The sequence below is a fragment of the Somniosus microcephalus genome, unplaced genomic scaffold, assembly GCF_052327205.1.
Source record: "Somniosus microcephalus isolate GS21.2 unplaced genomic scaffold, FLI_Smic_1.0 unresolved_chr3, whole genome shotgun sequence".
In the NCBI taxonomy this organism is placed as follows: domain Eukaryota; kingdom Metazoa; phylum Chordata; class Chondrichthyes; order Squaliformes; family Somniosidae; genus Somniosus; species Somniosus microcephalus.
This window is the reverse complement of record NW_028225181.1, coordinates 29,005,063-29,026,888: the sequence shown is the minus strand read 5'-3', so window position 1 is coordinate 29,026,888 and position 21,826 is coordinate 29,005,063. Positions and strand designations below refer to the sequence as shown.

At 44.8% G+C, this 21,826-nt stretch overlaps 1 protein-coding gene across 1 annotated transcript in view; it reads left to right on the top strand.

Moving 5' to 3' along the window:
• Positions 1-18,704: 18,704 nt before the first annotated feature.
• The window catches only part of LOC147091335 (putative G protein-coupled receptor 139), a 37,670-nt gene continuing 34,548 nt past the window's right edge, over positions 18,705-21,826 (top strand). The window contains exon 1 of the mRNA XM_085976744.1: positions 18,705-19,023. Coding sequence (XP_085832870.1) covers positions 18,843-19,023 — 181 coding nt within the window. The 5' untranslated portion in view covers positions 18,705-18,842. The remainder of the gene's footprint in view (positions 19,024-21,826) is intronic.

The window sequence follows — 21,826 nt, the reverse complement described above, 5'->3', positions numbered from 1 at the left end:
TAGTGCCAGAGGACTGGAGAATTGCAAATGTTACACCATTGTAACAAAAAGGTGTAAAGATGAACCCAGGCACTGCAGGTCAGTCAGTTTAACCTCGGTAGTGGGGAAGCTTTTAGAAACTGTAATCAGGGATAAAATTAACAGTCACTTGGATAGGTATGGATTAATTAAGGAAAGCCAGAATGGATTGGTTAAATGCAAAACGTGTTTATACAAATTGATCGAGTTTATTGATGAGGAAACAGAGAGGGTTGATGAAGATAATACGGTTGATGTAGTGTACATGAATTTCTAAAAGGCATTCCACAAAATGCCACATAATAGGCTGGCCAGCAAAGTTGATGCCAATGGAATAAAATAGACAGTGGCAACATGGATACGAAATTTAGCTAATTGACAGGAAAGAGAGAGTAGCTGTGAATTATTGCTTTTCTGACTGGAGGAACGTTATACAGTGGTGTTCCCCAGGGGTCACTTCTAGGACCATTGCTAGTCTTGATATATATTAATGACTTGGACGTGGGTGTACAGGGCACAATTTCAAATGTGCACATGACACAAAACTTGGAAATATAATGAACATTGAGGAGAATAGTGATAGACTTCAAGAAGACATAGACAGGCTGGTGAAAGGGGCAGACACGTGGCAGGTTAAATTCAACGCAGAAAAGAGTGGAATGATACATTTTGGCAGAAAGAACGAGGAGAGGACATATCAACTAAATGGTACAATCCTTAAGACGGTGTCCGAACAGAGAGACCTAGGGTAAATTTGCACAAATCGTTGAAGGTGGCAGGGCCGGTTGAGAAAGAAGTTAAAAGGCTTACGGGATCCTGGGCTTCATAAATAGAGGTATCGAGTACAAAAGTGTCAAATTTATGTTGAACCTATATAAAGCACTGGTTCGGTCTTAGCTGGAGTATTGTGTCCAATTCTGGGCACCGCACTTTAGGAAGGATGTGAAGGCCTGAGAGAGGGTGCAGGAAACATTTACGAGAAAGATTCCAGGGATGAGGGACTTCAGTTACATTTATAGACTGGAGAAGCTGGAGTTGTTCTCCTTGGAGCAGAGGAGATTTGATAGAGGTGTTCAAAATCATGAGGGGTCTAGACAGAGTAGATAGAGAAAAACTGTTCCCATTGGCAGAAGGGTTGAGAACCAGAGGACACAGATTTAAGGTAATTGGCAAAAGAACCAAAGGCGATGTAAAAAAAACTTTTATTGACAGCGAGTTGCTAACATCTGGAATGCACTGCCTGGTGGTGGATGCAAGCTCGGTCTTAACTTTCAAAAGAGAGTTGGATACTGTTATGACTTCTAGCGCTCGTAGTGCTTTGTAAAGACGACTCTGGACTCGGTAGTTTGTAATTATAAACTACTGTTTTATTTGAGTTGTAATGGCTGCCTGCCGCATGGTGCGGGGTGATATTTCCAAGTGCCATTGTGTGGCGCCTGCGCACTACTTTCATAGCAATGTAGTGCTGCTACACTTGATTTGAGTGTCAGTACACTTGTACAATGTAGTCCCAACATAACTATGTAACATCCCTCTATCCCAACAAAACTAATTACATCGATTTCTATTTTACAATGTTTCCAGTTGAATAACGTTAACAAAATACAGAACGTGAGCTTTCTTTGCTCAATTTATATACAGATATTTGTCCATGTTATTTTACTGTTCTGTGCGAATTATAATTGTCTTTATAATTATTCGCGGTACCGCTCAGGTGGTTGTATGTTACTCCTCCATCTTGTGGACTTGGCTGTAATTATTCCTTTCTGCGGTGTTTTGGTGTGTTCTTTTCTTTTTGCCGGTGTTGTCGTGTTTGGCTCTGGAGAGTGCATGCTTGCAGTTGTTGTATTTGAGGTGTTTGTTTCTGGCATTATATTGTTTTCCGTGTCTGGTACCGTAACTGCTGTTAATGTTGTCTGCTGTTTGACAGCTTCAGGTGAGGGTCTGATATGGATCCTGTTTCCCCTGTATTGGTTTCCAGGTTATGTCTCAACCAAGTAAGGTCTTGGAGTATCAGCTTTTCCAATAACCTTGGCTGGACTCCATGTTCTCAACAACGGATCTTGTATATGCACTGATTGCCCATTTAGCAGCTCCGGTAGTGGTTTTGCATGCTTGTTATAGTGTGTGCTCCCCGCAGCTTTTGTTTCCATCAGCTTCTGCCGAACGTCCTCTTGGTCCTGGGGAGGATATATCTTTGCTGGTAGAGTTGTTTTGTATTTTCTACCGTTTAGTAGTTCTGCTGGTGATTTTGAGTCGGCTCTCAAAGGTGTCGATCTGATTGCCAAATGGGCGAGGCCTTGGTCTTCTCCCATCTCCTTGATTTTAATGAGAGCTCTTTTGACTGTTTGGATCTGTCTTTGTGTCCCCTTGGGTATTATGGGGATGAGGCAATTATTTTAAATCCGTATTTTCCAGCCAGTGCTCTGAACTCGCTGGAGGTGAATTGTGTCCCATTGTCACAGATGACCTTCTCTGGGATGCCCTGTACTTCGAATAAGTTTTTCGCAATTTTTGTGATTGTTGTGGCTCTCATGTCGTTTATCCTTCTGACAAAAGGAAATTTTGAGTAGTAGTCTGCTACTATGATGTACCACTCCTGGTTGCACAGGAACAAATCTGTTCTGAAAGTGTGCCATTGTCTCGGGGGTACTTCCATTTGAATCATCTCCTCCTTCTGCTGTGTGTTTCGGTATTTCTGGCATATGCAGCATGTGGAGACCATTTGATCTATGCTTTTGTACATGTCTATCCAGTACACAGCTGATCTGGCTCTTAGTTTACATTTCTCCATCCCCATATGGCCTTGGTGTATTCAGCGAAGAAGTTCCGTTTGCATCGTTTTTGGTATTATGATTCTTGAGCCAGCAATGAGAACACCGTCCTCCACCCAGATGTCATCTCTGATTGTCCAGTACTGTCGGATTTGGTTTTGTACCTGTTGGATCCTCTCCGGCCACCCCTGTATTACCTGTTGCATGAGTAGTAGCAGCTCCTCTTCTTTACCAGCCTCCTCTTGAATTTGGCTAAGCTTTGTGGGAGTAACATTTACGAGGTAGTGTATTTTTACTGTCAGGCCCTTCATCTCGTGTTTTTCGTGTGGTGACAATCGAGACAATGCTTCCGCCAGTGCCATTTCTTTTCCTGGCCGGTATTATAATTCGAAGTCGCAACTTTGGATTCTTAACAATAACCTTTGCAGCCTTGCTGGGGCCTTGCTTAGGTTTTTCTTGTAAATTTGTTCGAGTGGACGATGGTCACTCTCTACCTCGAATTTTCTTCCGTATAAGTAGGTGAGGAACTTTCTGCCACCGTATACTACTGCCAATAGCTCTCTTTCAATGTCTGCGTGTCTTGTCTCTGCTGATGTCAATGCCTTCGATGCAAAAGCTATTGGTTTTCCTTCCTACACGAGGGCTGCCCCTAGCCCCCTGGTAGAGGCATCTACCTGTAGGGTGACAGTTTTTTTTGTATCGTAATAAGACAGGCTGGCTTCTTTACATAAGAATTCCGATAGATGTTTGAAGTTCCTCTCATGGGATTCTGACCATTGCTATTCGGTGTCTTCTTTTAGTAATTCTCTTAAGTTCGCTGTGTAGTCTGACATGTTCGGCATGAAAGAGCTCATATACTGGACCAATCCAAGGTAGCTTCTCAGCTCCTTCCTGTCGTTTGGAGGTTTCATCTCTGCTATCGCCTCGACCTTTATGGGATTAAGCTTGAGACCCTCCGGTGTGTAGATCATGCGAAAATATTTGCATTTCGTACTTTTAACGATGCACTTCTCGGCGTTCAGCTTGATGCCAGCCATTCTGGTGCACTCCATGGCCTCGTGCAAGTGCACGTCGTGCTCTGATTCATTTGTTCCATAACCTTGGATGTCATCAGTGATTCCAATGGCTCCTTCACAGCCTTTGTATGTTTCATCGATCTTTTGTTGGAAGATATCTTTGCTGACTTTCAACCTGAATGGCAGCCGCAGGAATTTATAATGCACCAATGGTATATTAAAAGTCGTCACGTTAGATGATTCTTCATCCAGTTTTACGTTCCAGTAGCCGTTTCTGGCATCCAGTTTGCAGAAGACTTTGGCTCTTGCCAGTGCTGCTGTGGTTTCTTCTAATGTTGGTGTGGGGTAGTGGTCCTGCTTTATTGCCTGGTTTAAGTATTTGGGGTCCAGACAGATTCTGAGCCGCCCGTTCGGCTTTTCCCGTACCACAATCGAGTTTACCCAGTCTGTTGATTCAGTGACCTTTGCGATTATTTCTTTCTCTTTCATTTCTTTTAGTTCGGTGTATAATTTTTCTTTTAGCTCGCTGAGTATTTTTTTTGGAGAGTGGATGACGGGTTTTACCTCTGGATCTTTTGTTATATGGGTCTTGAACTCCCCGAAGCATCCTACAGTGTAATCAAAACACTCTGGATACATGTCCATCAAATGTTTCGTGTCCATGATTTGTGGACGATTTTCCAGTGGGGTGCTGCTGTCGACTTTCACTGATGTTTTTGTTAGTTCGTGGTTTACCGAGATTAACCCCAGCTTCCCGCAGCTGTTTAATCCCAGGATCACTAGTCCCTCGGAGTCGGTCACAAAGAACATGCAGTTGATGTTTCTGTTTTTGTGTGTTCCTTTTATATAGGTTGTTCCGATTTGTCTGATCTCGCTCCCCACATACGCTGTCAACGTGACGTTGTTTGCTTTTAAAAATCCTCTTTTCGGGTATCTATCCTCGCCCAAGTTTTCGGGGAAGATCCTCTGGTATAGCCTCAGTGGAAGGATGTTGCTCTGAGCTCCTGCGTCCAACTTTACTTTTAGATTGACGGTTGTGGGCTGTCCTTCGATCCTCTTTTTAATCTGGATGATGGTGTGCCATTCTTTCTTTGGAGTGCTTTCCACTCTGGACGTTTCATGTAAGAGAAACATTATGGTTTCAATGTTCAGAGCTTTGTCGTACCCGCAGTCTTCGTCATCTTGCTCACCCATGTTATGGATTTTGTTTTTCTTCTGTTGGTTCTGCTGTCCACCACAGCTTTTGGTGTGTAGCCCTTCTCTTTTAGCTCTGCACATCTTTTGGCAGTGGTTTGCTTTACCACACGTGTTGCAGCTTGTTCCATACGCTGGGCATTTTCTTCTGTCTGTGTAGTCGTGTTGTCTTCTGCAGTTTCTACACGTATTCTTCCCGCTGTCATATCCTTGTTTTTGTGTGCTGTGCTTTTCACGCACTGCATCTACTCTGTGATCCAGTTTGGGAGTTGTCCGCACATCAGCCGTATGAGTATACAGCATTTTCATCTGTTGTTTTGTGGCTTCGTGAGCCCTCGCTGTATCTATGGCTTCTGATATTCTGAGCTTTTCTTTTCCTATTAGTTCTTTTTGCACTTCTGTATGTGCCAATCCCCATATTAATTGGTCTACCAGCCTTTCTTCTAGTTCCATAAACTTGCAAGTGCTGGCTTCGTTTTTTAATCTCATCAGGAAATTGTCAGCCGTTTCACCAGGTTCCTGTCTTAAGCTTTGGAATTTATACCTGTGTATGCAGTGGTTTGATTTAGGCTCGAGATGGTTACTGAACTTTTTATTAATCTCCATAGGTTTCGTTTTATCCTCTTCGGATAAACTCCAGCAGTTATAGAGATCTAAGCCTTTTTCTCCCGCCCACAGTAGAATGTAGCTGACTTTTTCCTCATCGGAGGAGCCTTTCAGGAAACTTTTAAATGTAAGCTCGCATTTTGGCTTAAATTTCCGGAAAGCTTTCACGATATCGTCGGCTTCCCAATTCATGATGGGGAGCATATTCGCGGTCAGTGCATTGGACGACGCCATTTTAGCTGCCCGTACGCTTCACGGTTAAAACGCTGCAGAGTTTACTTTTAAATTTCTTTCTTCAATCTGATATCATTTTTATTTGCATATGTTTTACTCACTTATACCGCTGCCACCATGTTATGTCTTCTAGCGCTCGTAGTGCTTTGTAAAGACGACTCTGGACTCGGTAGTTTGCAATTATAAACTACTGTTTTATTTGAGTTGTAATGGCTGTCTGCCGCATGGTGCGGGGTGATATTTCCAAGTGCCACTGTGCAGCGCCTGTGCACTACTTTCCCAGCATCACAGTGCTGCTACACTTGATTTGAGTGTTAGTACACTTGTACAATGTAGTCCCAACATAACTATGTAACAGATACGTTTCTGAAAGAAAAAAACTGCAGGGCTATGGGAAACGGGCCGGGGAGTGAGACTAGCTGAGAGTCGGCATGGGCTCGACGGGCCGAATGGCCTCCTTCCCTGCTGTAACAATTCTATGATTCTATAAGGAGACATTAGGGCAGGTGACCTTAAGCTCTATCAAAGAGATAGGTTTTAACGAGCGTCTTACAGGAGGAGAGAGTGGTAGAGAGGCGGAGGGGTTTATGCAGGGAATTCCAGAGCTTAGGGCTTAGGCAGCTGAAGGCACGGCAACCAATGTTGGAGGGATTAAAACCCGGGATGCTCAAGGCCAGAATTCGAGGAGTGCAGAGATCTCGGAGGGATGTGAGGCTGGAGGAGATTACAGAGATAGGGAAGGGCGAGACCAGGAAGTGATTTGAAATCACTGCAGCAATACACACAAGCGCACACTCACAATGACATGAACTATAGTAATATCCATTAAGAGGGAGGAACTTTCATCATCAGTAGAAAGTTGGGTAGTTTTGTTGTGCTCCAAAACTAAGACTAACAGCCTCACTATTTGCTTTCTTACCAGTGGGAGACCGAGGATGTCTACAACAGTGATGAGGATCCCTTCTTCGATCGGACATGAGCTATTGAAAAGAAGAGGCTCAACAGACTGAAGAAAGCTGGGAAAGTGGAGGAGAAAGTGGAGACTTGCGACTCGCTGGTAAAAGCCTAAAGTTTTTATTGAATGATGTGCACAGCCCCATAAAGAACATCATTCTTCAGAGAAGAGGCAGATAAGGGCTCCGTGAAGAGCAGATACTTCGTGTTTGGGGAAGGGGAAAGGGAATCATTGGCAGCATTGTTCCCAGGTCATGTTGCACAAATTCAGGTACCTAGTTCATTGTGGGAATAATGGAAACCCCTGCCCAGGAGATAATACACCAGATAGATAGAAATAAAGACCACCACTGATCTCTTTTCGTTCATCCAGAAAGAGCTGGCAATTCCTCTCCCCAAGCCACAGCATCTAGGTTTCTCCAATAATTCTGGGATGTTTGCCTCCACGACCCTACTCATTCCATTCCAATCCATTGAATTGATTATTCTTCATGTAAAGAACCTGTTGATATCCGTCCGAAATATGGCTTTCAATAGTTTCAATCTATTCTCCTGACATGGGAAGTCATTCAGTTTGGTTGGAAGAACGAGGAAAGGCAACATAAATTAAGGTAAAATTTTAAAGGGGTGGAGGAACAGAAAAACCGTTGAGAAAACTGTTAAAAAGGCATACTAAATCTTTGACTTTATAAATAGAGGCATAGGGTACAAAGCAAGGAGGTTATGCTGAACATCTATAAAACACTGATTAGGCCCCAGATGGAGTATTGTGGGCAATTCTGGGCACCACCCTCAGGAAGGATGTCCAGGCGATGGTGCAGAGGAGATTTACTAGAATGGCACCAGGGATGAAAGACTTCAGCTAAGTGGAGAAGCTGGGGTTGTTCTCCTTAGAGCAGAGAAGGTTAAGGGGAGATTCGATGGAGGTGTTTAAATCCATGAAAGTTTTCGATATAGTAAATAAGGAGAAACTGTTTCCAATGGCAGAAGTGTCAGTAACCAGAGAACACAGATTGAAGGTGATTGGCAAAAGGTGAGATAAGATTTTTTTATAGGCAGGAAGGATGGAAGGTGGGAATTCGGCGCAGGGAGTGAAGAGGTGCTGAGTAACTTAAACCCAAGGGCAACAGTAAATTGGTCAATAATGAGATCTATGAGGATAACTTGAAATTAACTAAATAAAGGATAACAACATTAAAAGGGTTCTGAATTACATTACATAAAAATCTGTTATACATACATAATTAAATAGTAAATAGGAGAAAGGGGATACTAAAATAAAAACATATTTATAATCCCATAAGCAGATAGATTTTGAAGTAAAATGATGGTACAGCTGAAACCTGCTGCCTGCAATTCCTGGACCATGTGAGAACTCCAGGATGCATCATCTGTCCTGGATAACCACGTGTGCAGGAAGTGCCTCCAGTCACTCGAACTCGAGCTCAGGGTTTCTGAGCTTGAGCGGCAGCTGTAGTCACTGCAGGGCAGACGGGAGGCTGAGAATTTCCTGGAACACACGTTCTAGGAGCCGGTCACCCTGTAGCTACAGAGAGTTCAACAGGATAGTAAGTGAGTGGCCAGCTGGCAGGGTAGGAAGAGGCAGGCAGTGCAGGAGTCATCCGGGGGTGTGGCACTCAAACCGCTTTCCAGTGCTGAATACCAGTAAGGGTGACGACACCTCGGGGCACAACAGACTAGAGCACATCCATGCCACAGTGGGGCAAAACACTGCACAGGGGTCACAGCAAAATGTAGAAATACAGTGGGCATTGGGAATTCGATAGTCAGGGGAACAGACAGGGTTTTCAGCAACCGCTATCGTAAGTCTCGCATGTTGTGTTGCCTCCCCACTGTCAGGGTGAAGGATGTCACTGAACAGCTGCAGAACATTTTCAGAGCGGAAGGCAACAGCCAGAATTCGTGGTCCATGTTGGAAACAATGAAGTAAATAGGAAAATGGTTGATGTCCTTCAGGCAGCGCTTCAGGAGCTTCGGATGAAGTTAAAGAGCAGGACCTCAAAGGTAATAATCTATGGCTTACTCCGAGTACCATGTGTTAGTGAGTATAGGAGCAGTAAGATAAGAGAGGGTAACATGTGACTGGAGAAATTGTGCAGGAGGGAGGGATTCAGATTCCTGGGGCACTTGAGGCAGGAGGGTCCAATGTCCTCACGGTTAACTAGTGCTGTGGGGATGGGTTGAAGCTGATATGGCAGTGCGACGGACACCAGGATGAAGCATTAGAGATTAGATACAAGTAACACAGCGAACTGGGAGAGGCAACTAGCGCTAGAGTGAAAGGTAATTCAGAAATAGGAGGGATTAGATGGGGGAAAATGCAGACTAAGATAGGTATGGAGTGAGTAATTACATGGAGTTGGGTAAATAAGGCTGCTGAGCTGCAGGCACAATTAATAACATGGGATTAGCATATAGTGACAATAACGGAGATATGGCTCAAACAAGAGGAGGTATGGAGACTTAATATTCCTGGCTGCAATAGATTCAGGAAAGATAGGGGAGGAATAAAAGGCAGGGTGGCAGTACTGATCTCATTGCTAGAAAGGGAGGATATACTTGAGGGTTAAATGTCAGAACCGATTTGGTTAGAATTAAGGAACAATAGAGGAGTTATTACAATGCTGTGTATATACTAAAGGCCAACAAATAGTGGGAAGGAGATAGAGGAGCAAATTTTCAGGCTAATTGCAAGAATATGCAAGAACTTTAGCCTAGTGATAATGAGGACTTCAATTATCTTAACATAGACTGGGGTAGTAACAGTGTAAATGGAAAGGAGTGGGAGGAATTCCTGAACTGTGTATGAGAGAACTTTCTTGATCTGTGTGTTTCCAGCCCAACGAAGAAGGAAGCAGGATCTAGTTCTGGGGAATGAAGAGGGGCAAGCAGAGAATGATTCAGTGAGGGTGCATTTGGGGAAAAGTGATCAAAATATTATAAGGTTTAGAGCAGTTATGGAGAAGAACAAGGAAAAATCAACTGGAGAAGGGCTAATTTCAGAGAGTTGTGAAGGGATCGGGGCCAGGTGGATTGGAATCAAAGATTGCCAGGTAAAATAGTAAATGATCAATGGGAGGGCTTCATAGAAGAGATAGTTCGGGTACAGACCAGACACATTCTGAAGATGGGTAAAGGAAGGACATTCAAATCTAGAGCTCCCTGGTCGAGTAAAGGCGAAAGAAGAGCTTATGAGAATAGTATGGTTTATAATTCAGTGGAGAACAAAGCTGAATACAAAAAGTACAGGCGAACAATGAAAAAGGAAATATGAGAGGGAAAAAAGAATACATTAGCAGGTAACATAAAAAGTAACTCGAAAGTATTTTGTAAACATATAAATAGTAAAAGGATGGTCAAAGGAATGGTGGGGCCAATTAGAGGCCAAAAAGTAGATCTTGTGGAGAGAGAGAGCAAGGTTGAGGTAGTAAATGTGTATTTGCTTCTGTCTTCACTGAAGGAGAGAATGCCAATGTCACAGTAAAGGACGAGGTAGGAGAGAAATTGAATGGGATAAATTTAGAAAAAGTCTAGTTGCTATAAAGTTTGGCGCACTCAAAGTAGAAAGTCGCCCATTCGTGATGGGATGATTCCAAGGTTGCTGTGGGAATTAAGGATTGAAATTGCGGAGGCCATGGCCACAATCTTCCAATCCTCCTTGGGTATGGGAGTGGTGCCAGAGGACTGGAGAATAGGAAAAGTTACACCCCTGTTCAATAAACAGGAGAGGGATAAACCCAGCAACTACAGGAAGGCAGTCTAACGTCGGCAGTGGGGAAACTTTTAGAACATGAAACCGGGACAACATTATTTGGGACTTGGACAAATATGGGTTAATAAATGAAAGCTTGGCTGGATTTGTTAATGGCAAATCATGTTTGACTAACTTAGGTGATGTAGTAATGAAGAGGGTGGATGAGGGTAGAGACATCGATGTTGCTTATATAGACTTTCAAGAATGTGTTTGTTAAAGTGCCACACAATGGACTTGTCAGCAAAAGCCGATGGTGCTAAAGGGGCAGCGGCGGTGTGGATACAACATTGGCTAAGGAGAGAAAGCAGAGAGTTGCGGTGAACGCTTGTTTTTCAGACTGGAGGGAAGTGTCCAGCGGTGTCCCCCAGGGGTCAGTGTCTGGACCACTGCTCTTTTTGATATATAGTAATGAGGTAGACATCAGTATACGGGCATCATTTCAGAGTTTGCAGATGACACGAAACTCGGATATGTAGTAAATAGTGAGTTGAGGAGTAACAGGCTTCAGGAGAACAAAGACAGACTGGTGAAATGGGCAGACACAGTCCAGAAGAAATTTAACAGAGAGACGTGTGAAGTGATTCATTTTGGTAGGAAGAATAAAGAGAGGCAATATAAATCAAATGTTATAATTTTGAAGAGTGCAGGAACAGAGACACCTGTGGGTGTATGGACACAAGTGTTTGAAGGTGGCAGGACAGGTTGGGAAAGCTGTTACATAGACACACGGGATCCTTAGCTTTAGAAATGGAGGCAGAATACAAAATCAAGGAAGTTATCCTAAACTTTTATAAATCACTGGTTAGACCACAGCTGTAGTATTGTGTTCAAATCTGGGCACAACTTTAGGAAGGATGTCAAGGCCTTGGAGAGGGTGTAGAGGAGATTAACTGGAATGGTACCAGGGATGAGGAACTTCAGTTATGTGGAGAGACTGGAGAAACAGGTTTCCTTGGAGCAAAGATTTGAAGGGAGATTTAATAGAGTTGCTCAAAATCCTGAAGGGATTTGATGGAATAAATCAGGAGAATCTCTTTCCAGTGGTAGAAGGGTGGGTAACCAGAGGACACAGATTGAAGGTAATTGAACGAAGAACCAGAGGTGACATGAGGAAAACATTATTTACACTGCGAGCTGTTGTGATCTGGAATGCACAGCCTGAAAGGGCGGTGGAAGCAGATTCAACAGTAACGTTCAATAAGGAATTGGATCAATACCCGAAGCTGAAAATGTTGCAGGGCTATGTGGACAGAGGAGGGGAGTGGGACTAACTAGCTTTATAAAAGAGCTGGCAGAGAAACAATGGGCCGAATGGGCTCTAGCTGGGCTGTATCATTCTATGATTCTATGAGGGGAGCGGGGTCGGACTCGGGCTGATTGTACACCCTATGTTCTTGCCCAGTGAGACTGCACACCAGGAGCAGAGCATGGTCAATGTGACCCTGTGACATCACGATTGGGAGGGGCTCCGGCCGCTTTGTGAAATCACTCCTGTGTCCCTGACGACCATGTGTGCAGGAAGTGTATCCAGCTGCAGCTACTGGCAGACCGCATTGTGGTGCTGGAGCTGCGAATGGATACATACTGGAGTTTTCACGATGCTGAGGACGTTGTGGATAGCACGTTTAATGAGTTGGTCACACCGCAGTTAAAAGCTGCACAGGCAAGAAGGCAATGGGTGACCAGCAGCCAGATTAGTAGGCGCAGGCAGATAGTGCAGGGGTCCCCTGTGGCCATCCCCCTCTCAAACAGATATACCACCTTGGTTATTGTTGAGGGAGATGGCATATCGGGGGAAGAAAGCAGCAGCCAACTTCCTGGCACTGTGGGTGGTTCTGCTGCACAGGACGGGAGGAAAAAGTGTAGAACTATAGTAATAGAGGATTCTATTGTAAGGGGAATGGATAGGCGTTTCTGCGGCCGCAAACGAGACTCCAGGATTGTATGTTGCCTCCCTGGTGCAAGGGTCAAGGATGTCTTGGAGCGGCTGAAGAGCATTTTGGAAGGGGAGGGAGAACAGCCAGTTGTCGTGGTGCATAAAAGTACCAACGATATAGGTAAAAAACGGGATGAGGTCCTACAGCTGAATAAAGGGAGTTAGGAGTTAATTAAAAAATAGGACCTCAAAGGTAGTAATCTCAGGATTGTTACCAGTGCCACGTTCAAGTCAGGGTAGAAATAGAAGGATATTTCAGATGAATACGTGGCTAGAGCAATGGTGCAAGGAGGAGGGATTCAAATTCCTGGGACATTGGAACCGGTTCTGTGGGAGGTGGAACCAGTACAAACAGGCCGGTTTGCACCTGGGCAGAACCTGGACCAATGTCCTAGGGGGAGTGTTTGCTAGTGCTTCGGGGGAGGGTTTAAACTAAAATGGCAGGCGGTTGGGAACCTGGGCAGGGAGACCGAGGAAAGGGGAACAAGGATAGAAGCAAATGACAGGAAGGAGTAAAGCAAAAGCGGCAGTCAGAGAACTCAAGTGATTAAATCAAACATGGCCACAGTAAATAATAATTCTAATAGGTCTAAGAGTGTAAAAAAACAAGCCGGAAGGCTTTGTTTCTTAATGCAAGGAGCATTCATATTAAGGTAAATGAATTAGCTGTGCAAATAGATGTAAACGGATATGATATGATTGGGATTATGGAAACATGGCTCCAGGGTGACCAAGGCTGGGAACTCAACATCCAGGGGTATTCAATATTCAGGAAAGATAGGCAAAAAGGAAAATGAGGTGGGGTTACATTGCTGGTTAAGGTGGAAATTAACACAATTGTAAGGAAAGATATTAGCTCTGATGATGTGGAATCTGTATGGGTAGAGCTGAGAAACACCAATGGGCAGAAAACGTTAGTGTGAGTTGTATACAGGCCCCCAAACAGTAATGTGGAGGTAGGGGATGGCATTAAACGGGTAATTACAGATGAGTGCAATAAGGGCACAGCAATGATCATGGGTTACTTTAATCACCATATAGATTGGGCTAACCAAATTAGTAACAATACTGCGGAGGAGGAATTCCTGGTGTGTATACAGGATGGTTTCCTGGACCAATATGTCGAGGAGCCAACTAGAGACCAGGCCATCTTAGACTGGGTATTATGTAATGAGAAAGGAATAATTAACAATCTTGTTGTGCGAGGCCCCTTGGGGCGGAGTGATCATAATATGATAAAATTCCTCATTAAGATGGAGAGTGAAGTAGTTGACTCAGAGACTAGGGTCCTGAATTTAAATAGAGGAAACTACGATGGTATGAGGCGCCAGTTGGGTAGGATTGATTGGGGAATGTTACTCAAAGGGTTGACGGTGGAGAGGCAATGGCAAACATTTAAAGATAGCATGGATGAACTACAGAATTTATTCATCTCTGTTTGGCAGAACAATAAATCAAATAAGGTGGCTCAACCGTGGCTAACATGGGAAATTAGGGATAGCACAAGATCCAAGGCGAGGTCATACAAGTTGGCCAGAAAAAGCAGCAAACCTGATGATTGGGAGCAGTTAAGGATTCAGCAAAGGAGGAGAAAGGATTAATTAAGAGGGGGAAAATAGAATATGAGAGTAAGCTTTCAGGGAACATAAAAACTGACTTTAAAAGCTTCTATAGATATGTGAAGAGAAAAAGATTGGTGAAGTCAAGCGTAGGTCCCTTGCAGTCAGAATCAGGGGAATTTATAATGGGGAATAAAGAAATGGCTGACCAATTAATCACATCCTTTGGTTCTGTCTTCATAAAGGAGGACACAAATAATCTCCCAGAGATGTCGGGGAACATAGGGTCTAATGAGAGGGAGGAATTAAATGAAATCAGTATTTGTAGAGAAATAGTGTTGGGAAATTGACGGGTTTGAAGGCCGATAAATCCCCAGGCCCTGATAATCTACATCCTATGGTACTTAAGAAAGTGGCCCTAGAAATAGTAGATGCAATGCTGGTCATCTTCCAAAATTCTTTAGATTCTGGAACAGTTCCCATGGATTGTAGGGTAGCTAATGTTATCCCACTATTCAAAAAAGGTGGTAGAGAGAAAACAGGGAATTATAGACCGGTAAGCCTGACATCGGTAGTGGAGAAAATGCTAGAGTTCATTCTAAAAGATGTAATAGCAGAGCACTTGGAAAACAGTGACAGGACCGGACAAAGTCAACATGGATTTACAAAAGGTAAATCATGCTTTAATAATCTACTGCAATTTTTTGAGGATATAACTGGTAGAATAGATAAGGGAGCACCAGTGGATGTGGTGTATTTGGACTTTCAGAAGGCTTTCGATAAGGTCCCGCATAAGAGATTATCGTGTAAAGTTAAGGCACATGGGATTGGGGGTAAGGTACTGATTTGGATAGAGAACTGGATGGCAGATGGGAAGCAAAGAGTCAGAATAAATGGGTCATTTTCCGAGTGGCAGGCAGTGACTAGTAGGGTACCGCAGAGTTCGGTCCTAGGACACCAGCTATTAACAATATATATGAGGGATCTAGACGAGGGAACTAGATGTAATATCTTCAAATTTGCAGATGACACAAAGCTGGGTGAGCGCCTGTGCTGTGAGGAGAATGCCAAGGAACTCCAGTATGATTTGGACATGTTGGGTGATTGGGCAGATGCAGTATAATGTGGATAAATGAGAAATTATCCACTTTGGTGGCAAAAACAGGAAGGCAGATTATTATCTGAACGGCAATAGATTGGGAGAAGGGGAAGTGCAACGAGACCTGGGTGTCCTCGTGCACCAGTCGCTGAAGGTCAGCATGCAGTTGCAGCAGGTGGTTAAGAGGGCAAATGGTATGTTGGCCTTCGTAGCGAGAGGATTCGAGTACAGGAACAAGGATGTGTTGCTGCAGTTGTGCAGGGCCTTGGAGAGAGCACACCTTGAGTATTTTGTGCAGTTTTCGTCGCCTTATCTGAGGAAGGATGTTTTTGCCATGGAGGGAGAGCAGCGTAGATTCACCAGACTGATACCTGGGATGGCAGGAATGACATATGAGGAGCGATTGGGTCGATTGGGCTTATACTCGCTGGACTTTAGAAGAATGAGAGGGCATCTCATTGAAACTTATACAATTCTAACAGGGCTAGACAGACTGGATGCAGGGAGGATGTTCTGAATGGCAGGATAGTGCAGAACCAGGGGTCACAGTCTAAAGATAAGTGGAATCCATTTAGGACAGAGATGAGGAGGAATTTCTTCACCCAGAGAGTGGTGAACCTGTGGCATTCTCTACCACAGAAGGCAGTTGAGGCCAATTCATTACATATATTCAAGAAGGAGTTAGCTATATTTCTTAAGGCTAAAGGGATCAAGGGATATGGGGAGAGGGCCGGGACATGATACTGATTTTGGATGTTCAGCCATGATCTCAATGAATGGCGGAGCATGCTTGAGGAGCCCAATGGCCTACTCCTGCTCCTATCTTGTTTGTTTATATATTTCTATGTTTGGACCAAGGCTGTAATGAGGTCTGAAGCCAAGTGATCCTGGCGGAAATCAAACTGAGCATTGGTGAGTAGGTTATTGGTGCATAAGTGCCACTTAATAGCCCTGTCGACGACACCTTTCATCACTTTGCTCATTTCACCAGTCTGTTTATGTCCTCCTGAAGCCTACTACTATCCTGCTCAGTGTTTACTACATTTCCGAGTTTTGTGTCATATGCAAACATTCAAATTATGCTATATATATGTAGATATATATGTATATATATATATATATATATATATATATACATAGATATATGTGTGTGTATATTTCTATTATATATATCTAATGTCTATATGTCTATATCATTAATGTATTTCACAGGAGCAGTGGTCCAAATAGCGACTGCTGAGTGGTGCACCACTGTACACTTCCCCGCAGTCTGAACAACTGTTCATCGCTACTCTCGGTTTTATGTCCCTTAGCCAATGTCAGATCCCCTTTGTCCCTTTGGCCCTAACAAGTCTATTCAATTGCACTTCATCAAATGCATTTTAATGTCCATATACACAACTTCAACCGAACTACCCTCATCAGACGTTACTCCATCACAGAACTCAATCAAGTTTGTCAGACACATTTTGTCGTTAACATATCCGTGCTGGTTGTCATTTATTAATTCATGCTTTTTTCAAGTGACAGGAATATGGCCTCTAGAATTTTCCCCACCACTGACGTTAGGCTGACTGGCCTGTAGTTGCTGGAGTTATTCATCAATCCTTTTTTAAACAGGGTGTAACATTTGCAAAATAACAACAGAAAAAGCTGGAAAAACTCAGCAGGCCAGGCAACATCCGTGGAGAGAAATTAGAGTCAACGTTTCAGGACCAAACCCTTTAACAAGACTAAAGAGGCACAGGGATTGAAATAGATTAAGAGGCCGGGCTGGGAGAGAACAAAAGTGAAGAAGAGAGATTAAGAGGTATTCAAAACGAGACGAGATGGTGATAGGACTAGTGGAGACAAAAACAGCTCTAGATTAGGTGTGAAATGCGCTGGCAGAATGGGAGACAGCTGCCATGTGGGAGCGAGAAAATAAAAGGAAAGGGGGGGAAACCAAAACAAAGGTGTGGAGAAAAATATAAGTAAAAATGTAATAGGGGCCGAGGTTATGATCTGAAATTGTTGAACTCGATATTAAGTCCAGAAGGCTGCAAAGTGCCTAATCGGAAGATGAGGTACTGTTCCTCGAGTTTACGTTGCGCTTCCATGGAACAATGCAAGAGGCCCAGGATGGTGAGGTCCGAGTGGGAATGGGGTGGTGAATTAAAATGACAGGCAACCTGAAGCTCGGGGTCACCCTTACGGTCTGAACGGAGGTGTTCCGCAAAGTGTTAACCCATCTGCGTTTGGTCTCCCCAATGTAGGGGGGACCGCATCGCGAGCAACGAATACAGTATACTAGATTGCAAGAAGTACAAGTAAATCGCTGTTTCACCTGGAAGGGGTGTTTGGGGCCTTGGACAGTGGGAAGGGGGTAGGCATAACAGCAGGTGATACAACTCTTGCACTTGCACGGGAAGGTGCCAGGCGAAGGGGAAGGCGTGCTGAGGGCGATAGAGGAGTGGACTAGGTTGTCTAGGAGGGAGCGGTCGCTACAGAATGCTGAAAGGGGAGGGGAGGGGAAGATGCATTTGGTGGTGGGATCACTTTGGAGGTGGCGGAAATAGTGGAGGATGATCCGTTGAATGTGGAGGCTGGTGGGGTGAAAGGTGAGGTCAAGGGGAACCCTATCGTGGTACTGGGAGGGAGGGGCAGGGGTGAGGGCAGAAGTGCGGGAGATAGAACAGACACAGTCGAGGGCCGTGTCAACCATAGTAGAGGGGAATCCTCGGTTGAGGAAAAAGGAAGACATGTCGGATGCACTGGTGTGGAAGTTGGCATCATCGGAACAGATGCGGTGGTGATGGAGAAACTGGGAGAATGGAGTAGAGTCCTTACAGGAGGCGGGGTGGGAGGAAGTGTAGTCCAGGTAGCTGTGGGAGTCAGTGGGCTTGTAGTGAATATTGGTCAATAACCTATCACCAGAGATGGAGATGGAGAAGTCGAGGAAGGGAAGGGAAGAGTAAGAGATGTACCATGTGAAGGTGAGGGAAGGGTGGAAATTGGAGGCAAAGTGAAAGAAATTGTCTAGTTCAGGGCGAGAGCAGGAAACAGCACCGACACAGTCATCAATGTATCGGAGAAAGAGGTGAGGGAGGGGACACGAGTAGGACTGGAACAAAGAATGTTCCACATATCCACATAAAATTTGCAACCCTCCAGTCCTCTGGCACCACTTCCATATCCGAGGAGAATTGAAAGATTCTGGCCAGAGCCTGCGCTATTTCCACCATTCCTCCCCTCAGCAACCCTCATACATTCCATCTGGACTGGGGAAATGTTCTACTTTACTTTGGTAGAAAAACTGCTGGATTGAAAGTGGTTAACTGAAGCTGTTTTTTGAGTGACTGTAATTAATGTCAGTCTCCACGGGTTAACTGAATCTGTTTGTTCAATGACTGTTATTAATGTCAGTCTCCACGGCTTAACTTAATCTGTTTGTTCAGTGACTGTAACTAATATCATTCTACATGGACACTAATTGTATCAGTGTAGGGTTTCCCTCTTCTATTAATAAAGGCTCCTTTCAATGTGTTATCCATAGTGTCAGTGAGAGCATTAACTCCGTCAGTAACAGTGATCAACGCGCTGCTCCACAGAGAGGGAGTCGGAATCTGAGAACAGTAGATTGGAATGTCTCAACAACGGATCAGAATCTGAGAACAGTAGATTGGAATGTTGCAACAATGGGCCGGAATCTGAGGACTGTAGATTGGAATGTTACAACAATGGACAGGAGTTTCAGCTGGGAGTTTGACTATCTTTCAGAATATTATGATGAAATATCATTAAACTATCGGATAGAGTTGGTACTTCTGAGTATTCAATACATTTACTATCCTCTCCTTGCTGCTGTTGGTGTTCCTGGTAAGACTCTCTATTCAGTTATTCTATAAACCATGTTTTAATGTATTACTGTAGTTGTCATTTACTCTCCCCTCCTGGCTGCGGTTGTTGTTCCTGGTCAGTCTCTCTCTCCAGCTATGAACTCTGCAAGCCTTTGCTAACTGTATTACTATTCTTCACTCTTTGCTGCTGTTGGTGTCCTTGGTAAGTCCCTATATCCAAAAATTTGATCTGTAAACCACGTTTCACTGCATTATTGCTTGTTACTTAAATCTTGGGAAGAGCAAAGCCATTGTCTTCGGTCCTCATCCTTAAATCAAAACCCACCATGCCCTCAGCCCTACAATTAGTCCCATTCGCTGCTCTTTTCCCACAGTCCTGCAAATTGTTTCCCTTCAAGTGTTTATCCAATTCCCATTTTAAAGTTAATATCTTTCCCTCTACCTCTCCCTGTCATTCTGTCACTATTTTTCTTTATCCTTTTCTTTCTCCCTCTTCTCTCTCTCTTTCTGTTGTTCAAAGAATCATAGAATGGCACAGCATAGGAGGAGACCATTCAGCCCATCGTGTCTGTGCCATCTCTTTGAAAGAGCTACCTAAATAGCCCTACTCTTTAGCCACAGCCCTGTAAATCTTCCCCTTCTACTGATTATCCAATTCCCTTTCGAAAGCTTTTATTGAATCTGCTTCCACTACGTTCTCAGACAGTGCATTCCAGATCACAACAACTCACTGCGTAAAGAAAATTCTCCTCATCTCTCCTCCGGCACTTTTGCCAATTACCTTAAACCTGTGCTCTCTGGTTATCCACCATTCTACCACTGGAAACTGACAAAAGCCAGCATGATTTTCAACATCTATAATGAATCTCCCCTTATAGAAAAGGACAAAGATGGACCAGGTGTAAAGATTCTCAATTGGGGAAAGGCGAATTTTACTAATCTGAGATGTGATTTTACAAAAGTGGACTGCAAACAGCTACTTGAAGGGAAATCAGTGTCACAGCAATGGGAGGCGGTCAAAGAGGAGATAGTCAGGGTTCAGAGCAAATATGTTCCCACAAAAAAATGGAAGGGACTCCCAAACCTAGAGCCCCCTGGATGGCAAGGAGCATATAGGGCAGGATAAGCCAAAAAAGGGAAGCTTTTGTCAAATACCGAGAGCTCAATACTATGGAAAGCTGAGAGGAGTATAGAGGTGAAATTAAAAAAAAAGAATTTGGAGCACAGTGAGGGCATCAAAATTATTGGCGAGTAAAATCAAGGAAAACAAAGATATTTTATTAATACATAAACAGCAAGAGGATAATTAAGGTAAGAATAGGTCTTATTCGAGTCCGAAAAGTTAACCAGAGTGTGGAGGCGCGCGATGTGGGTACGGATCTTAATAAAGACTTTGGGCTAGATTTTCAGTTTAGGCAGTTTTGGGGCGCTAGCTTTAGCGCCCGCCCGAAGTTAGCGCCCGCCCCAAAGTAGCGCCCCGTTGCCGGGAATTCAGTGGCTTCGCCCTAAGAGGTTGGTGGAGCGCTAAAAGAGGCGTTCCACTACTCTCTTTAGGCGCTAAGCCGGCGGTCCAGAGGGATAGCGCCCAGGCGGGGCGCAGCACGGGTGCGGTCATTTTTGCACTGACAGCAGACCCCGTGGTGCCGACCAGCTCTTAAAGGGGGAAGGGACGAATTAGTCTGCTGCCACGCCCTGCACACTGCAGCCTTGCAAAGAGGCCTCAACACTACTGCTCAGCCCCAGGGAGTCATGGCAACGCCAGAGAAGGCCCGTCAGCGTGCCCTGCGCTTCTCAGAGGGTGATCTGGACATCATGCTCACAGCTCTGGAGGTGAGGCGCAAGATCTTGTTTCCAGACAGTGGGAGGAATCCAACCCACCATGACTACACCAAAGCCTGGAAGCAGATCGCCCAGAGGGTGACATTCACCGGCGAGGCCCCCAGGACCCACACACAATGCCGTAAGAAGTACAACGATCTGACCAGGATTGTGAGGGTGAGTAGCCTTTCCAGTCTCCTCCTCATTCTTGCATGTACACCTGACATGATGGGCAAAGGGACCTGAAAGTCCTTTTGGCCAGCCCTCAGCCAGCAGCATTGGGACAGTCATGAGCATCAAATGGCCATTCGGCACTCTACACTTTGGCCAAGCTATTCCACCATGGGAGGCAGTGCACACTACATCAGGGCTTCACTCTGTCCAAGCTATTCCACCATGGGAGGCAGTGCACACTACATCAGGGCTTCACTCTGTCCAAGCTATTCCACCATGGGAGGCAGTGCACACTACATCAGGGCTTCACTCTGTCCAAGCTATTCCACCATGGGAGGCAGTGCACACTACATCAGGGCTTCACTCTGTCCAAGCTATTCCACCATGGGAGGCAGTGCACACTACATCAGGGCTTCACTGCGCCCTTACAGCCCGTCCTTTCTCTTGCAGGCTAAAGTAGCGTTTAATCGCCAGGCCCGTGCCAGGGGTGGCCGCGCCAAGCTGCAGAAGCTCACTCGGCTGGAGGAGCGCGTGTGTGTGCTCATGGGAGCACGTGTGATTGTCCCCACAGCGTGCGGTGTATCCGACCCTCCACTGCCCGGCAATGGTAAGGACCTCGCCTTTTGGCCCTCTCGCGTCGCACTGGCCCATCCGAGCTACCTCCTTTGCCACTGTCCCACCAATGCGCTGAATCCCACCAGTCCTAACTCCCTCGCTGACGCCGTCTCCTCACTCTGAAGCTACTCTTGTGCATTCCTGCTTTCAGCTGGTGACGACCAGGACCCTGAGGCTGCCAGTGACAGCACCTCCAACCAGGAGGAGGAGGAGGA